This window comes from Oryctolagus cuniculus, chromosome 7, assembly GCF_051225735.1.
Source record: "Oryctolagus cuniculus isolate XC-2025 breed Fujian yellow rabbit chromosome 7, ASM5122573v1, whole genome shotgun sequence".
Classification (NCBI taxonomy): domain Eukaryota; kingdom Metazoa; phylum Chordata; class Mammalia; order Lagomorpha; family Leporidae; genus Oryctolagus; species Oryctolagus cuniculus.
The window spans coordinates 22,850,834-22,869,676 of record NC_142873.1 but is presented as its reverse complement, the minus strand read 5'-3'; the positions used below and the strand labels follow the sequence as shown (position 1 = coordinate 22,869,676).

General features: G+C 58.3%; 1 protein-coding gene across 13 annotated transcripts in view; it reads left to right on the top strand.

The window, feature by feature from the left end:
* The window catches only part of AGAP3 (ArfGAP with GTPase domain, ankyrin repeat and PH domain 3), a 52,769-nt gene that overhangs the window by 7,676 nt on the left and 26,250 nt on the right, over nucleotides 1–18,843 (top strand). For 2 of the 13 annotated variants that reach the window (XM_089299517.1, XM_070077317.2), the window contains exon 1: nucleotides 16,877–17,941. The exons of 4 other annotated variants lie outside the window; for them this stretch is intronic. In XM_089299517.1, the coding sequence (XP_089155643.1) occupies nucleotides 17,071–17,941 (871 nt within the window). In that variant the 5' untranslated portion in view covers nucleotides 16,877–17,070. Of the gene's footprint in view, nucleotides 1–16,870; nucleotides 17,942–18,843 lie in introns of those variants that run through there. 7 more of the 13 variants (XM_089299518.1, XM_070077310.2, XM_089299521.1 and 4 more) reach the window with 6 other exon arrangements.

Below are 18,843 nucleotides of genomic sequence, written 5' to 3'. Positions count from 1 at the left end.
CCCCTGGGAGAAGGGAATCCAGGGGATGCCAGATTCGCAAAAGGAGCTCTTGGGTTCATTCGCTTGTTTGCCAGCTGCCTGGGTTCCGGTCCTGTGAGAACCCCGGGGCGGGGGGCGGGGAGCCGGCCCACCATGCTGGGCCCATCTTCCTAGAGTCTCGTGCTGGTTGCGTCCGCACGGCTAGCCGTTGCCCTGCACGTGGATATCTGGACCCATCTCGGGCTTAGCCCTGTGGCCCTGAGTCCCGTCTGAGGCTGAAGGGGGCTGAGCTGAAGTCTCTCCCGCAGCACGTAGAGACGTGCCACCCAGGAGCCCTCGGAGGTGACTGTTGGGAGACACCTGTGTGGAGAGGCGAGCTCTTCTATGCCCCTGTCTCCTCCCTTGAGATGGAGGGGTCGTGAGAGAGCCACTCTGTTTGGTTTTGTTTCTCAATAGTATGAATGTGTTTTATTTGTTTATTTGAAAGAACAACAGAGAGACAGAGAATCTTCTATCCACTGGTTCACTCCCCAAATGCCCACAACAGTCAGGGCTTGGCTAGGCTGAAACCAGGAACCCAGAACTTCATCCGGGTCTCCCATCCAATTGGCAGGGGTCCAAGTACTTGAACCATCATCTGTCTGCCTCCCGAGGTGTGCATTGGCAGGAAGCTGGATGGGAAACAGAGGAAGGAGTGTATCCCGGGCACTGTGATACGGGACGGGTGAGACTTGGCCTGCCACCACCGCAGCACCTGGCCCAGAGCCACCCTCCTGGCCACACCAAGGATGAACAAATCACACATGTAACATGCTTAGTGCAGTGCCCGACCCATCGTGTGCGCACGTGTTAACTATGAGTTGTTCTAGAAGGAGGCGTAGGATCCTGTATGAGGGCCCCCTGGTGATTATATGCCTCTTTGTACATTTGTCTGATCGTTTCCTTTGGACAAATTCCCAGAAGAAGATGGTGAGATTATAGGGTCTGTACGTTTTAGGACTCCTGCTGCCGTTCCAATCCCCAGGGTGCAGACAGCCTGTTCCCCGCCCCGCACCCCTGGGACCCTCCTTGCCCACCTCATAGGTAAGGGGAAAAATATGTTGAATGGTTTTCATTGTCTTCGTGTTACTTTCCTATGCATTTCTATCTTTAGCTGTTTAGTTCATTGATGGCTACCAGTGAGCGTCAGTATTAAAACTGCTTTTGGGGGGCTGGCGCTGTGGCTCAGTTGGTTAATCCTCTGCCTGCGGTACCGGCATCCCATATGGACACTGGGTTCTAGTCCCGGTTGCTCCTCTTCCAGTCCAGCTCTCTGCTGTGGTCCGGGAAGGCAGTGGAAGATGGCGCAAGTGCTTGGGCCCCTGCACCCACGTGGGAGACCGGGAGGAGGCATCTGGCTCCTGGCTTTGGACCTGCATAGTTCCAGCTGTGGCGGCCATTTGGGGGGTGAACCAACGGAAGGAAGACCTTTCTCTCTCTCTCTCTCACTGTCTATTCTATCTGTCAAATAAAGAAAAAAAACCCTGCTTTTTGGTTATTTGCACCTTTGTTTAATCCTATTCGAATCTTTCATTTATTTTCCTCTTGGTTTGTCGCTCTTCTTCTTATCAAGCCCAAGGCGATTTTAGTCTATCTCTTCATGTAGATCTTTCTTGATTGCACACTGTACTGTTTCCGGGTGTCTCGGCAGCACCCTGCCTAGAACCGGCTGTCCCCGCCCCCACACCACGTGGTCCAGGTGGATGTGCCCTGGGAGCTTTACTCCCCAGCTAGCCACAGTGGCCAGAGTTGTACCCATCAGGAGCCGGGAGCCGGGAGCCTCCTCTGGGTCTCCCACATGGGTGCTGGGCCCCAAGGACTTGGGCCACCTTCCACTGCCCTCCCAGGCCACAGCAGAGAGCTGGATCGGAAGTGAGAGCAGCCGGGACTCAACCGGCACCCATATGGGATGGTGTGCCCGCCTGGCAGTTTCTCTCTTGCCTTTTTGTTGGATGTTTCCTTGGCTTGCAAACCCCAGCCCAGGCTTGTGGAGTGGAGTTCATGACGGCGAGAGGAGCCCACCGGGCTTCCTGCCTTGCTCCTGCCGGAAGCTGCTGCCACCTCTGCCGGGCTTTTTCAGGGACAGGCTGTCCGTTCTCTGCCTGGAGGATTGTTGTTGTTGTTGTTTTGACAGGCAGAGTGGACAGTGAGAGAGAGAGAGAAAGGTCTTCCTTTGCCGTTGGTTCACCCTCCAATGGCCACCGCGGCCGGCGTATTACACTGATCAGAAGCCAGGAGCCAGGTGCTTCTCCTGGTCTCCCATGAGGTGCAGGGCCCAAGCACTTGGGCCATCCTCCACTGCACTCCCGGGCCATAGCAGAGAGCTGGCCTGGAAGAGGGGCAACCGGGACAGAATCCGGTGCCCCGACCGGGACTAGAACCCGGTGTGCCGGCGCCGCAGGCGGAGGATTAGCCTAGTGAGCCGCAGCGTTGGCCAGGATGGTTGTTTTCTAACAGACCCTGGAGCCTGTGTCTGAGAAGAGTTGTGAAGATCTGGCTGCTTTCCATTACTCCAAGCCCCTCCCCCCCCCCCCCCCCCCGCCGCCACCTTTTTGCTTGATATTGCTTCTAGATTGTTCCAGACTGTCTTGTATTAGGTGATGTGGTTGGAGCCTGTATGGAGTAGCAGGTAAGGGGCTCTGGACCCGGGGCTGCCTAGATGTGAACCCCCCAAGCTTTCGCGTGGCAGCTGTGTGACCCCGGGTGGGTTCCTTGACTTCTCTGTGTCTTGGCTGCAGCAGGTGACATGAGGATAATGGCACCCGGCGCACAGTGTAGGTGTGAGAGGAGCTAGTGCATGCAGAGCTCTCGGCACGGCACCAGCCCGTAGGCAGCGCTCAGCCGCGGAGCCGTCGCCCCGTTACTCACGGACCAGCTCGTCACCTGCCTCCGCAGGGTTGCGGGGAGGACCGAATGGGATCACTCGAGGGAGTGTGTTTCCGGAACCCCGGCGCAAGCACTTAGAGGGCAGAACTCAGGGTGCCAGGGGCAGGGGTGCCGAGTCGGTACCTGAGGGTCCCGCAGGTGGGCACAGGCCCCAGGGCCCTCACATCCGCACGTGACTCAGCAATAGCCGCATTGCATCATTTTTTTTTTTTTTTTTTTTTTTTTTTGCCTGTCGAAAGTCTTTCCTCTGCTTCAGTCCTGTCTGGTGGAGGTCGGTGAGTCACATGTGTAAATTCAAGTCTCCAAAAGGGGAAAAACAAAGGTGCAGTCTGTTTTAATAACGCGTCTTACTGAAGCCAGGGCGGCAGGAACACCCTCATCTCAGCGTGTCGTCTCTCTAAGAATCGCGAGACGTTTCCACGGTGTTCAGCTCCTGTTCTGTCCCAGGCACCTTTCCCCTTTCCACAGCATATCCGGGGCTCAGCGGCCCTGGCTCAGCGGCCCTGATTTATAGCCCGTAAGATAACAAAAGAACACCTGTGGGTTGTAAAAAAAAAAAAACCCAGGAAGCCGGAAGTGTATTCCTTTTGACTCACCTTTTCAAAGGATCCCATTTAAAAGTTACAAAATAATGCGCCTTTCAAGTGAGTGCTGCCGGTTAACAAATATTTATTCACCAAGCACTTTTCCAAGTCTGTGGTGGTTGTTAGCAAACAAATCCATTTACCAAGTGTCACTGAATTCACAGCAGGTTTTTTTTTTTTGGTCCTTGTGTGTCGTCTCCCACACCACCGTTGTGTGGGGTTGTTCACAAAACTTGTCCATGTTAAGGGGAGCACTGAGCCTGATGGGGCAGAGTGGAGAGTGAGCCTGGGGCCTGGGGGGACTGTGGGGTGGGCCTCTGTCTGGCAGCCTCTGGTTCGCTGTCAAGCGCTCCCTTAGCGTGGGTGGGCCAAAGCGTCCATCAGCCAAAGCGTCCATCAGCGAAGGTCGCAGTTGTCCCTCCCCTTCACCCTGGCATTTGAGGCACAGGGCTGTTGCCATGTGGGGTGTCCACTCCTTGCCTGTGCCTCTCTGTGTGGGCTCTGAGCTGCCCCACAGTCCACGAGGGGTGTGTTACTGTCCCGTTTACATGTGGGGATGATAGTGTGATTTGCTTCCCTAAAATATAATATCGGAATATGGCCCCCTTGAAGTTCCCCAAAAGCCCCATCTGGGTCGCCCATATGAAATCGAAACTTGGGGTGCCCCAAGTTTATGTTAATATTAATAAGCCCATGTGGGTTCTTGCCTAATATTCAGAGAAGAATTCTGAATACCGCATAAATGAACGAGGCAGCATGGTACATTTTTAAGCTTTTATTCAGTGCAAAAGATGCATAGGAGAGTGAGGGCCCTGTCTATAGGAGAGGGGTAAATCTGGGTTCATACCGGGCACCAGGAACCAGCCAAGTGGAGGAGCATCCAGGCCAGGAAGCATGGAGCGGGTGGCCCGAAGGCCATGCACCCTGGAGGTGCAGGGCTTCAGCGAGTCCTGTACTGGCAAGAGGCCAAGGAAAGGAAGGGGGCAGGCACACCGTGTCCCAGGCTTTTAATCCACTTTCAAAGGGGAGTGGTTAATTAACCTGATTGGCCAGTGGGTGCTCAGGTGTGGCCAGGTAGGGGCATGAGGTCACACAGGGGCGTGGTGAAGGCGTGGTCTTCCAGCTCACAAACCTAATCAGTTTTATCCTGTATGCCTGCCTACGTCAGGAAGAGTGATCTCACAGCAGCCAGGCAGTTGTCCAGGATTGCTCTGTAGGTGCAGATGTATTGTTTTTTAAATTAATTTATTTATTTGAAAGTCAGAATTACAGGGAGAGAGGAAAGAGAGACAGAAAGAGATCTTCCATCCTGTGGTTCACTCCCAAAATGGCCTCAGTGGCCAGGACTAGGCCAGATCAAAGCTGGGAGCAAGGAGCTTCCTCCAGGTCTCCCACATGGGTGCAGGGGCCCAAGCTCTTGGGCCATCCTCCACTGCTTTCCCAAGCACATCAGCAAGGAGCTGGGTTGAAAGTGGAGCAGCCAGGATTCGAACTGGTGTCCACATGGGATGCCAGCACCACAGACAACCACTGAACCTGCTGCGCCACAGCGCCGGCTCCAAAACCCCTGCCCTGAGTCCCACCTTCAGTTCCCAGGTCCGGCCTCCCTGCCCCTGCCAGGGCCCAGCCAGCACCTGCTCCTGCCCACAGGCCTCTGCTCGCTCCCCAGCGCCCTGGCCTGCCTGGCTGGTGGCCACCTCCTTCCCAGCCTTGCTTACTTCAGGCTTCCCCCACCAGAGCCTTCTGTGGCCTGATCCCGCCATGGGCCAGCACATGTCACGTGCTGCTGGTTGCTTCCTCGATGAGTGCTGAGCCCTTGTGTCCCTGACCCAGGGGGACTTGAACCACCAAGGAGCTGCCCCACTTCTGTGCTGGGTTGGAAAAACCCCACAGTGGCCTGAGTCTGTGCTGGTGTGCTGGAGAAGCCTACCAGGACCCGCCTGGGGCCAGGGCCAGTCTGGGCCAGCCCAGGTGCTGCCTGGGGGCCCACCCAGGCCTGCTGGAGGCAGGGCAGTGAGGAAGCACTTTGAGTCCCCCCCTCCCAGGGGCAGGGGCCTGTAGCCCTGTCCCCTCCGGGCCACCTGTTCTCCCTGGGAGTGTCCTCATTCCTTTCCCTTGAGTTAACAAAGCGCCTGGGAGCTGCCGTTGGCTGGGGCCCAGGAGGCCAGACAGCGTGACCATGCAGCCAGTGCCCTTGGGGGTCAGAGCTGAGACCCGGCTTGGTGTGCTGGTCAGCTCGGGTCTCAGATCGTGGGTTGCCTGTGCAGAGAGGAAAAGCACCCTGGGAAGTACAGGCCTGAGCCCAGGTGGAGGTGGGTGAGAAGCTGGGACCAGGGGCAGCGCAGTAGGGGGGCGGGGACCTTGGTGACAGCGGACTCTGGGAGGGACAGATCTGCAGTGAGGTGCCCATGGCTGCTACACACACGGCATCAGGCGTCTCCCGCTCCCTCTGGGGTGGGGAACAGGAGCCCCATGGAGCCTTCCATTCCCACGTGCCCCCAAAGCTTGATCAGGGGCAGAATTGGTTTCTGTGACAAGCAGAGGGACAGGCAGCAGAGTTTAGGAGTGGGCCATGTGAGTGACATCGAGGTGGGGGGGCTCCCCTTTCGTCTGAGCTGGAGATGGGGGTGGGGGCAGAGGGATGCCTAACTCGTACCAGCACAAGATCGTGCTGGTAGGAAAAGCAAAGCCCGTCTCTGGAGCGTGCACGTGGAAGGCACACACAGGTTCCACGCGACAGCCTGGGGCTCAGGACGGCCCTGGGGATTGCTTAGGGAGCCTGCCACCGTGAGAGGCACCACCAGACGTGGTTTTCCTGGAGTAGTGATTTCATTATGAAAATTGCCGGCGTGGTGTGTATTGAAGCTACTCAGACGTGCCACCCCACACTCCAGCACGTCGTGTTTGCGCTGCAGATGCGGCTTTACCCGCTATGTCATGGCACTGGCCCCCATCCTACCTTTCTTTTTAGTATCATTGTTGTCTCCTGGGCTTGTATTGTTGTTTTTCAAATGTTAGGATCCATTTCAAAATGAACAGATTTAATTATATTTCTGCATCACAGAGTAGAAGAGTTCGCTTGCAGTGCCCATGTACTAGAGAAACAGCTAACATGCCCATTACACAAATCTCCCAGTGGCCAGTGCTGTGGTGTGGCAGGTAAAGCTGCCACCTGCAGTGCTGGCATCCCATATGGGCGCCAGTTTGAGTCTCAGCTGCTCCATTTCCGATCCTGCTCTCTGCTATGGCCTGGGAAAGCAGTAGAGGATGGCCCAAGTCCTTGGGCCCCTGCACACATTGGGAGACCTGGAGGAAGATCCTGGCTCCTGGCTTCAGATGGACACAGCTCTAGCCATTGTGGCCAATAGGGGAGTGAACCAGTGAATGTAAAACCTCTCTCTCTCTCTCTCTCTCTCTCTCTCTCTCTCTGCCTCTCCTCTCTCGGTGTAACTCTGCCTTTCAAACAAATAAATCTTTAAAACAAAACAAAATAAACAAAACAAAAGCTCCCATGAATCATTAAGAAAAAGATTCTGAAAACTCAAGAGAAAAACGGGTGAAGAATAGCAGCAGACAAGTCACAGAAGAGGAAATGCACGTTGTTGATGAACTCGGAAAAACTGTGAGCTTGTGGATAATCAGGGAAACCCAAGTCCAAGGAGCCCGGGCTGGTTCTCCAAAAGCGTAGTAGAGAGCGAACCTGTAGCTCGCAATGCCTGGAGGCTGCAGCCAGCCACTCACCCCCGACTCATGGGAGAGTGGGGAAGGCATCGCGGCCTCCTACTTGCAAGAGGAATCAGGCATCATCCATTAGCATGAAAAATTCACGCGCCTTTGAAGCTAACTGCCCTACTTTTGGGAATATCCCCAGTGGGAAGAAAGCACACAGATACACGGGTATCCATTCCAGCCTTGCATGTCGAGGGGAGAAAGCAGCCTCAGCGCCCCTCGCCAGGGGAGTGCTGAATAATGGATGGGACATCCGGCCTCTGCAGGATCCCGAAGCTGAGGAGGGAGGGAGCCGACGGGGAGGCTGCAGGGGCATCCGGCCCTCGGTGCCCTGCACCGGGGCAGCCTGGTAAAAGCCTGGAGGCAGAATCCAGGCAAAGAGGATGCTCCTTCTGGAAGCAGCTGCTTCAAGGAGAGGGAGGAGACCAGGGCCTGCACCCAGAGTGCAGCTTTCTGAGCGTGTTGTGAGAGCGTGTTCGTACCTAAAACAACTTGAAGGCAGCGGCAACATGTGGAGACCCCAGTGCAGCTGCAGGTGGAGAGGAGCGAGGGCTGAGGGGCACAGGTGTCATCAGGGAGCTCACAGGCCCCCCAGGAAACCCACCTGTGTCCTTGTCTGTTCTCTCTCCCCCGTTCCAAGTCAGAACAGGCTGCTGTTTCTTTTATTTCTTCTTAAAAAAGCGATGCCTCCTTGAAACCTTTCAGCACGTAGGAATTGGCATCGTGGCATACATAGCAGGTTAAGCCTCTGCTTGCGATACTGGCATCCCATATGGGCACCCCATATGGGCACCAGTTTGAGACCCAGCTGCTCCACTTCCCAACCAGCTCTCTGCTAATGTGCCTGGGAAAGCAGTAGAAGATGGCCCAAGTACTTGGGTCCCTGCACCCATGTGGGAGACCTGGAAGAAGCTCTGGGCTCCTGGCTTCAGCCTGGCCCAGCCCTGGCCATTGTGACTGTATAGGGAGTGAACCAGCAGATGGAAGATCCCTCAACATCACTAATGATTTTTTTTTTTTTGAAGAATTGTTTATTTGAAAGGCAGAATTACACAGGAGAGAAAAGGAGAGGCGTGCACGGGGCAGGGGTGGGGGGTCCTTCCATCTGCTGGTTCACTCTCCAATTGGCCACAATAGCTGGAGCTGCACCGATCTGAAGCCAGGAGCCAGGATCTTCCTCCAGGTCTCCCACGTGGGTGCAGGGGCCCAAGGACTTGGCCAATCTTCTACTGTGTCTCAGGCCATAGCAGAGAGCTGGAGCAGAAGTGGAGCAGCCGGGACTCGAACCAGTGCCTATATGGGATGCCAGCACTGCAGGTGGTGGCTTTACCTGCTTAGCTACAGCACTGGCCCTACTGATAATCCTAACCAGAGGCAGTCAGCCACTGTCACCGTCTTGTCACCATTTTGGTATGTTCCCTTTTTTCCTAAGCATTCTATGTCATGCTTGCTTTAAAAAATTATTTAGAAAGACAGACCTCCCATCTGCTGGTCTGCTCCCCAAATGGTTACAAGGGGGGGTGGGGGGAGATCTTCCATCTGTGGGTTCACCCCCCAATGGCCACAACAGTGGAGCTGAGCCAGGCTGAAGCCAGGAGCCAGGAACTCCATCCAGGTCTCCCGTGTCTGTGATAGGGACCCAAACACTGGGGCCAGCATCCCCTGCTTTCCCACGTGCACAAGCAGGAAGCTGGATCGGTCACAGAGCAGCCAGGACTCAAACTTGTGCTTAGAAATGGGATGCAGGCCTCACAAGCTGCAGCTTCACCCGTTGTACCACAACAGCCACCCCCAAGGAAGAGTCTTTTTGGAAAGAGGCACCGTGCCAGGAAGGCCAAGCCTGGGCTGTCTCCGTATGTGTCCCAGGGTAGGGAGGGAAGGGAGGCAGGCAGGTAGGGATGGGCTCCAGCTGGCTGTGAGTCAGCAGATACCTGCAGCCTAGGAGAGCAATGGCCAGGACTGGGGAGGCCCAGGGGCCCCAGCCAGCCAGCTGGCCGGGGTTCAAGTCTTCTAATAGCTGGTGACCGTAGGCAAGCCACTCGACCTGTGTGCCTGATTTCTCGTCTGTAAAATGGGGGAGATTGATAGTATCTTCCCCCAAGTGTTCTTGAGAGAGTGAAATGGGTTCCTCAGGGCCCATGAGGCTCAGCAAGTTGCCGATGTGACCAGGTGGCCAGTGGTGTCCCGTGTGGCTACTGCCTTGGGCGTGGGTACCCATGGTGGCTCAGCCGTCCCCACGGGACATCAGCTGGAGCCTGGCTCCGTGCAGCCCCCAGGCCCCCTGGAGGACATGAGAGCAGAGACAGACGGTGCTGTGGATGTGGAGATGGGGCTGGGTGGTCTGGAGCCCCTTGGGGCCTTTGTGGTGGTGGCGGCCATGAGATGGGCAGGGTGGACGGAGGGAGCCTCCACATCCCGGCCCTACTGTTGCAGACTGCGTCATGGGAATTCAGGTGCATCTGAAGGTGTGTGCACGAGACTCTGAGATCTCCCAAACCTTCTTTGTAACAGTGGACGTGGTCCTCTTGTGCACCTGTGCACGTCAGCCCCCTTCCCTGGGCCCCTGAAGTTAACTTGTTGTCCCCGGGCTCGAGGCAGCTCGCTGTTGGCAGCTCCTTCCCTGCAGGTCCTGCACCGGAGTAGTTTGGTGCATATTCCCTTATACAGATATTTTCACTGTTTGTAAAAAGTGCAGTGACTGTACCAGAACTGCAGAGAAGGGTGCAGGGCTCATGAGCGGAGCATCTTAGAAACCCGTTAGATTGTACAAAGCGCAGCTCCTAGGATGTCAGGTGGACCATGTGGTCAGCATTGAAGGGAGAGAGCAAGATTTAAGATGGCATGAGTACCAGAGATGTGCTTAGTGGGTTAAGCCTCTACCTGTGGTGCTGGAATCTTATGTGGGCACCGGTTCGAGTCCTGGCTGCTCCTCTTCTGATCCAGTTCTGTGCTATGTCCTGGGAAAGCAGTAGAAGAGGGCCCAAGGCCTTGGGCCCCTGCACTCATGTGGGAGGTCCAGAGGAAGCTCCTGGCTCCTGGCTTTGGATCGACGCAGTTCTTACTGTTGCAGTCGTCTGGGGAGTGAACCAGTGGATGGAAGACTTCTTTCTTTCTCCCTATCTCTCTGACTTTCAAATAAATAAATACATCTTTTTAAAAAAAGGCAGCACAAAATGCAGGGCATGGGGTCAAAATTGTGGCAAAAAGGCAGGTGCATTTGGGAGTGTGTGACATTTCACAGCCTGAGTCGAGAAGGCCCTGTGTAACTTGGGGGTGCTGCCTCTCGGGGCCATGGATGGTTGGGTCAGTACAGAGCGGGGAGGGGCACAGGACACGCCGGGCCCCTTTGCCCTACAGAGAAGAACTGCGCAGAAGCTGGGGCGTGCCAGGGTGGGGGGCCTCAGGGGTCCTTTGGTATTTCCATCTGCGCCGAGGTCCAGGCAGTTGCTGCAGCTGGTCACGGTGGGCGGGTGTGTGTGTGAGTGTGTCCAGGACACTCCCAGAGTCTTAGAATGTGGCAGATGGGACAGGCTCCAAAGGCCAGGTGGTGGCATACCGAGGACTGAGGCCACAAGGGGAGCCCTTGGTCCTGTCCGCTGTTGCGCCTAGCAGAGAATTCGCGGTTAGAAAGAAAATCAAAGAAGTGACTCTGAGGGCTAAGCCACTGCTTGGGACACTCACATCCCGTGCCCAACTTGCCTGAGTTGGAGTCTTGGCTCTGCTCCCACTTCCAGCTTCCTGCTAGCGCACGCCCCGGGAAGCAGCAGGTGACGGCTAAAGCAGCTGGGGCCCCTGCCACCCACATGGGAGACGTGGACTGAATTCCTGACTCTGGCTTCAGCCTGGCCCAGCCCAGCTGTTGCAGGCATTTAGGGAGTGAACTAGCAGATGAGTGCTCTTTCTCTCTTGCTGTCTGCATCGCAAATAAATTAGAAAAACCTAGTAATGAATTAAAGAAGTTACTTTCAAGTAGCTGAGACTTGTAACTTAAGACTGCTTCTGGGCTGTGATGACTGTCCCCTCCACGGCCACTGCTGTGTCTTGGTCCCATTCAGGCCCAGGCCCTGGGACTTCCTCTGCCTCCCCGCGCCCGGATGGGCCCTCTTCAGCTCCCACAGCTTTTCCATGGGTGGAGAGGAGTGAAGACCACCAGGGTAGGGAGCTTTCAAGCACCCTGAGCTTGGCCACGGGACCGGAATTCCCTGGAGGCTGTGAGCAGCCCCTGCAGGTCGCAGGCAGGTGAGGCAGTCTGCTCCAGTCCCACCCCCCACAGCCAACCCGAGCACCTCGAGCCAGGTGGGGTGCACGGAGACATCCTTCTGCTCACGCTGTCTGCACTGGTGAGCACTCCACACACCAAGCTTGAGCACTGGCCGGGGGCCCTGAGCGCCCAGCTGTGTGCAGGTTCCACCATCGCTGGGCTGTGTGACCTCGGGCAGGTCACCCCCCTCTCTGGGCATCACTGCCTTTACCTCTAATACGAGAGGTTCAGAGCAAGTTCTGAACCTAGAATCCGTGGTTCCTAAGCTAGGGGCTTAGGAAGCTCCTAAAAATACCTATGTTTGGAAAACGTAATTTGCTTATTTGAAAGGCAGAGTGACGGGGCGGGGGGTGGGGGACGGGAAAGAGAGACAAAGAGATCATCGCTTCTTGGTCTTTGGGCTAAGATCAGGTGTGGAGAGAAAGAGATCTTCCATCTGCTGGTTCACGCCCCAGTTGGCTAACAGCCAAGGCTGAACCAGGCTGAAGCCAGGGACCAGGAACTTCATCCTTGTGTCCCCAGTGGATGCTGCTTTCCCAGGCACACGGGCAGGCAGTTGGATCCGAAGTGGAGCAGACAAGACTCACACCAGCGCTGCAGTCTGGGATGCCGGCATCAAAGTGGCTCCTGCATTGTTCTTTCCTGTAGGGCCCATAGCTTTTGTTGTTTCCTAGGGTTGCAGTTAAAGCAGCGTGGGCTGGGTGGGCTTAAAACCACAGGAGTTTATCCTGTTCCTCCTGGAGGCCTGAGCTCTAGTCTGCGGGAAGGATTCATTCCAGGCCCCTCCCCCTGCTTGCCGTTGGCCATCACCCTGCCGTGTCTCCTCAAGCCTTCTTCCCTTGGTTCTGGTGTGTGTCTGTGTCTGTGCTAAGATCTCCCCCCTTGGACGACACCCGTCATTAGGGAAGCGTGAGACTCACAGAGTATGACCTCATCTTAACTAATTACATCTCCAGTGGCCCCGTTTCCAAATAAGGTCACACCCTGAGGTCCTGGGATCCCCAAGCCTGGAGAGAAGAGGTGGCAGGCGGGGGATCTGCCCGGCGTCGGCAGCCCTGGCTGAAGCCCTGGACTTCTGACCGGGAGAGAGCAGGTACCATGTTACGTAATTGCCAGCCGGGCTCTCTTTGGTCCTGTCGTAGCGGCTCCTTCCACTGTCACATCCCTCGTCTGCACAGGGGCTGCAGCTGGGAAGGAGGGGACTGTCCTGGTTTGCAGATCCACTGAAGTTAACAGTGGCCAGTGGCTGAATTTGAATCCTGCTCCCGCGCCCCTTGCAAGTACACCATCGCGCCTATCTCAACCTTATCACAACAGGCTGCCCAGCCACGGACTACCTGTTTGAAGCCTGCCTCCCTCCCCACAAGGGGAATAGAAAGCCAAGGCACCCAGCTGACGATCAGCAGAGACCTGCATTCATTTATGCCTTTGTTCATTGGTTCCCTCACCAAGAATTTTCCTACCTCCTGTACGCCCAGCGGGGTTCTTTCAGGGGAGCGGTAAACACACAAGAAAAGCATCCCAGTGGCAGGTGTTGGGCCTTGTTGACTGAGACAGGCAGCCTCTCGTTAGAAGGCACATCTCAGCTGAGATCTGAGTGACCTCAAGGATAAGCCCTGGACACCATGTGGCTGGGAGGTGATGGCTAATGGCGAGAGCTACACATGAGACCGATCAGGCAGTCAAGTGCGCGTGGGGCATGAAAAGGGAATTAGGGAGGCAACCACATGGCCAGGACAGGTCTCTATAGGGTGGTGATTGTAGGAGGCCACGCCTCCTGTGGCAAATAGATTGGCAGCTCCGTGGATGCATGGAGGCCTTCGGAAGCTGAAGCAGTGGTTGACCTTCATGTTGGACAGAGGGACTGGTGGGGAGTGGACATACTGGGGCCACATTTCAGAGGGACAGCCAACAGGGCTGACCCTGGACTGGACTGGGGGAGTGGTGACAAAGGGAGGGAGTGGAGGGGACCCTGCTGGGTTTTTGGCTTGAACAACTTGATGCAGTGCTGTTTGTTATAGTGGAGGGCCCTGGGGGGAGGGGTTGGGATGGAGTTTTTGAGGTCATGCCAGAGCTAGGGGCTGGCAGCTGCTGGAGGAGGCAGCCCCAAGACAGTTCCCCTTTCTCTTGATTTCTTAATCCCCAACCTGTGCGGAGACATCAGAGCTTGCCAGAGACTGACCAGCCCACCAGGAGCTTGGTCCACCTGTCACTGCCTGCTGGGCTCAGTAGTACCCCCCCGGGGGCGTGGCCGACCCCAGTGGCCGGCAGCCTGCGTTCCTGCAGTCACCAACCGGGGGCTCCAGGAAATGCTTTGCTGCCACCTTGTGGACAAGAAGCGCCTGACCCATCTGGCTCCTTCAGCGTGGCTCCCGGACCACACTGGGCTGCTGGAAGAGACCAGAGCCTTGCAGAACTTGCACAAGCTAGGGCTTTCAGGAGGAAAGGGAGAGGGACCTGCACCAGTTCCCTATCGGCACCGGCTGTGGCTGGGCACAGCCCAGCGCTTATCAGTGGGTCAGCTAACACACATTTGGGTGGAGACCAGGTGCCCGTCTGTGGGCTTCCTGGGGCACAGCTTGGGGCCACTTCCTCTTTGTGGGTCATTGTGGACATCCCACTCCTGTCCAGTGGTCTTTCTCCTGTAAGGACCCTTCCGGGCCCCAGACACTCAAATGCGTGTGTGGGCAGCTGTGGGGCATATCTGGAGTCCGCTCTTTCTCTGACTTCCAGGCACTCGTGGCGGGGAGGGGCTGCCTTGTGCATTCTTTGCCCCCACCCCGGGGGAGGAAGATTGCATTCACCCTGACCCAGAATCTGCGCTGCAGGCATCCGTGGGAGAGTTCATCTTAATCTCTCCTCCCGGCCCTATGAGGAAGCCCAGCAGAGAGCCTGCACCAGGGGCACTTTTATGGCGTTTTTGTACTGTTCCTGGTTTTGTACTGTTCCAGCCTGGAGCTGGTCAGCGCTGCCCTGTCCCCCCTGGGCCCAGCAGCTCATGGTGCGGGGAGTCAGTCTGCATTTCCCGCTTGTCTTGGGAGAATTTTGTCAGCTGGGACAGGGAGACCTTGTCCCTGACCTGGGGCGGACCCAAAGGAGGAAGAGGTTTTGTGGTGTGGGGGGGGTGGGGTGGGGTCTTTCACTGACTCGATGTTGGGAGGGAGAGGGTGCCTTTACCTGCCTAACTTCTGTGGGTCAGGAAAAGCTCCGGGGGGGGGGGGGCACCAGGTGAGGAAGGGAGGCTTCTCCCGCTTCACAGGCTGACCCACAATGAGCTTTTCTGCAGGTGCCCTGGAACTGGGAGCAGGTGTGACCTCAGGTGTTCTCTGGGCACTTTGTGGGCTCTCCCCACTCTGTCTCCACAGACCACCTCCCGTCCACACTGTCCTGTGCCTGCATTTGCGTTGGCTTGCTAGGAAGGCTTATTTTGAGGAAGGGTAATTTTCAGTGAGAGAAAGAGAGGGAATAAGGACAGCTTTGCAGACAGGGAAGGAAGGCAGAAAGCATTTTCTTTTGGTCTGTGGCCCCGTAAGGGTACGGACTTCAACTTGGAAACGGGGGTCAAATACCGGCCGCAGTGAGGATCCAGGGACAGGCTGTCCTGGAGAGCCGTCCATTAGGGGGGAACAAGCCTCCCGGAGAGGAGGAAGCTGCCCTCTGCACAGCTAATAACTGGTCCCACGGACACAGGGAATCACCCCCACCCCCAGGCCCGGGAGATCCAGCCCAGGACTTGGGAGTTTCCGGCCCTCCAGTCTGTGGGGCGCACCTGGGATGGAGAGGCCCTGCCTGCCTTAGGCATTCCCCCAGCCCCAGCCCCCTCAGGAATGCGCCACTGTTATCTCCTCCTCCTCTGAGACCCTGGTCCCTGAAAGGGATGGGGCAGGAGCTGGATTAGGCGGGCCGGGGAACACTCTCTGTAAAGGAGACACAAGCCCCTCACGCCTCGCTCCTCCCTGCAGATCTGCATGCTGTGACCATTGATTTCTGCTTTATGGGCTGTGGTCAGTCACACTCCAGGGACCCCACGCCCCACTGCCCCAGTGCTGGGGTGAGGCCTGGCTTCACTGGGTGTCCGGCGCTCGCTGAGGGTGTTTTCACGTAGACTGTGAGGTCCCAGCCGGCCCCAGCTCAGGCGGGAGGTGAGGCCCAGTGACTTCAGGGCCTAAGAAGTGAGTCACCGGGGAGCAGGGTCAAGGCCCAGAAATTACCCTTTGGCTTTTCCACTGCCGTAGGCAGGTCAACACCTAACATGCAGTCCAGACAGATACGAATCTTCTGGATTCTGTAATCTCCGGAGGAAAAGACAGCCACAGCCAACTGTAGCGCAGCCACTCCGGACCTCCAGATGTCTGAGCCAAAGACTCGGGGTTGCCGACAAGAGACTCGCCTCCTGGACTCCTCCCTTGGCCTTTTTTTTTTTCCCCAAGATTTATTTATTTTTTTTTTATTTTTATTTTTATTTTTTTTTGACAGGCAGAGTGGACAGTGAGAGAGAGAGACAGAGAGAAAGGTCTTCCTTTGCCGTTGGTTAACCCTCCAATGGCCGCCGCGGCTGGCGCGCTGCGGCCGGCGCACCGCGCTGATCCGATGGCAGGAGCCAGGAGCCAGGTGCTTTTCCTGGTCTCCCATGGGGTGCAGGGCCAAGCACCTGGGCCATCCTCCACTGCACTCCCTGGCCACAGCAGAGGGCTGGCCTGGAAGAGGGGCAACCGGGACAGAATCCGGCGCCCCGACCGGGACTAGAACCCGGTGTGCCGGCGCCGCTAGGCGGAGGATTAGCCTAGTGAGCCGCGGCGCCGGCCAATTTATTTTTATTTATTTGAAAGAGCCAGAGAGAGGTAGAGACAGAGAGAGAGGTCTTCCATCCGCTGGTTCACTCCCGATGACCGAAAGGGCCCAAGCTGCTCTGATCCGAAGCCAGGAGCTTCTTCCAGGTGTCCCACGCTGGTGCAGGGGCCCAAGCCCTAGGGCCATCCTCCACTGCTTTCCCAGGCCACAGCTGAGAGCTGGGTCGGAAGTGGAGCAGCTGGGACTAGAACCGGTGCCCATATGGGATGCCAGCGCTTCAGGCCAGGGCGTTAACCCGCTTCGCCTCAGCGCTGGCCCCTCCTTTGGGCTTTTAATAATTCCGGCCCCGTGCCCCTGGCCCTTCTCTTGAGAATGAGAATACGGCCCACTTTTCTCAGCCTGTGTGTGTGCTCGTTGTGCTGGAGGACTGCTATTTATTTGGCCTGTCCTTAATGACAGCTCCTCACCTACCTGCCCAGTCCTAGGAGGAGCCCTGGGCTGGAATTTCCTGTTTTCTGAGGGCTCCCGGGGGCTGCCCGAGCAGGCCGGCTCCCCTGCGCCGCGCCGCCGCCGCCGTTCCCGGCGTTCCAGGCCAGACTTGCTGCCTCTCCTGGCTGGGCTGGCTCCCGGCCTCTCCAGGTCTGGGCTTGCCGGCTCGGAGGTGGAGGAGTTGAGGCAGTCGCTCGGGCCGACACCAGGTGCCCAGAGGCCTGAGGTCCGTGCGCCCAGGCCGCGGCCCCGGCCCGGGCCCAGCCCTGCGCCCCTCGCCATGGGCCTGGCCCTCGTCCCCGGGCCCTGAGTATGGAGCGGGGCTGGCCGCCGGTGGACAGCTGCAGCGGGGAGCGGCCCGCCGCCTGCCGCCGCGCCCTCAGCGTCAGCGACTCGTTGGACCTGCACGGCGCCCCGGCCGGCCGCGCCGCCGCCCTGCAGGCCGCCCTGTGTGCCGCGCGCGAGCAGCCGGTTCGGCCGCGGAGCGTGTGCTCGGGCGGCCCGGGGCCGGCGCCCGCCAGCGCCCGCGGCCTGCTGCTCGGCCTCCTGCGCCCGCGCCTTGGCCGCCGTGGCCCCGCGCCGTCGGAACGGCCCGACTCACCGGCGCCCAGCCCCGCGCCGGCTCGGCGCGGCCGCACCTCGGGGGAGTCGGCGCCGCGGCCGCGGCCCACGAGCATGACGTTCCTGGAGGTGAACCGTCTGGAGCTGGCGGCGGCGGCGGCGGCCGAGACGCCGGGCTCAGGGCTGGGCCGCGCGGGCAGCGCGGGCTTCCTCCGCGGCGCGTCGTTGTGGAGCAGCCAGCGCTGGCAGGTGTTCCGTGGCGGCGGTGGGCGCGGCGCCGAGGGTCCCCGGCGCGGCCTGTCTGCGCTCAGGAAGAGCTTCAGTTTCCGCCTGCGCCGGGGCCAGGAGATCCGGCGCTCCGAGTCCGGGCTGCTGGCCCGGCCACCCCGCGCGCGCACCCGCAGCGACGGCGATACCGGCTCCCTGGGCGCCTTCCCCAGCCGCCGCGACCTGTTAGGCGCCGAGGCCCCGCGCGCCGCGCCCGAGCCGGGCCGCCCCCGCACCGCCGCCAGCCTCTGGAAGCTGCTCACCAGCCGCTTCCGCCGGAGGGAGCCCGCGCCCCCCGCGCCGCTGTGGAGCCGCCGGGCGGCCGCGGCCCCCGGGCTCCTGGGCGCGCCGAGCGGTAAGGGGAATGGCCGCGCGGAGCCTGGGTGGCCTCCCCGGGTGGAGTCTAGCAGGAAACTGAGAGCTGTGTGAGAGTCTGTCGGGAACCTACCTGGTGGAGGTGGGTGCGCCGTGCGGGGCCGCGAGCTAGCTGGGTCTGGCACAAGTGGCTGGGGTCGTGGGCAGTGGCAGAGAGAGACTGCTGGCAGGTTCAGGCGATAGCTCTGTCCCTGGCATCCTGGAACGGGAAGAAAGCTCCAGAGTTTGCATCCGAAGGAACTGCATGAGAGTCAGGAGGTCGCAGGCTGTACTGGACGCGTCTCCTAGCCCCCAGGCCCGCCCTGAGCCCTGGAAGCTGAGTACTTGGAGACCGGGTCCCCAGAGCTTCAAAACATTTCTGGGGACAGTGTGTCTAGGAGCAGGGGCTGGGAAGCCGGCACCGCCCAGCCTGCTGGGCTGTCCCGGGCTAGATTGTGTGCCGTGGGAACTTGGGGGAGAGAGATGGGGCTCGCTGTGGGGGGGAGGGGAATCCAGTTAGCCAGAGGCTTCGCTTTCCTGAGTCAGGGGGAGAGCAGTGGTGCAGAGAGTAGGCCAAAAGGCAAGCGGTCTAGAAGGTGGGGCTTCCCACCAGGGAGGAGTCTGAGGGGGAGGGCTGTGTGGAGGAGATAGGAACCTATTTCCACCTGCCTCTCAGCCAACAGGGCCAGGTGAGGCTCCGCCCTCTGGCTCGGGAATGTGATGGGCGACCCCACCCTCCCAAGGGTGAGCTGCTCCTACTCGAAGGAGGCTAGGGGGACCCTCAGCTGGGTGCCCAGTCTGTGTGGGGGACTAGAGGTCTGACCTGGGTGAGAAGCCAGGTGTGGTTTGAGGTGGGAATCAATCGCTTGCTGGAGAGGTCGCAGGTTCAACGTGTAGTCTGAG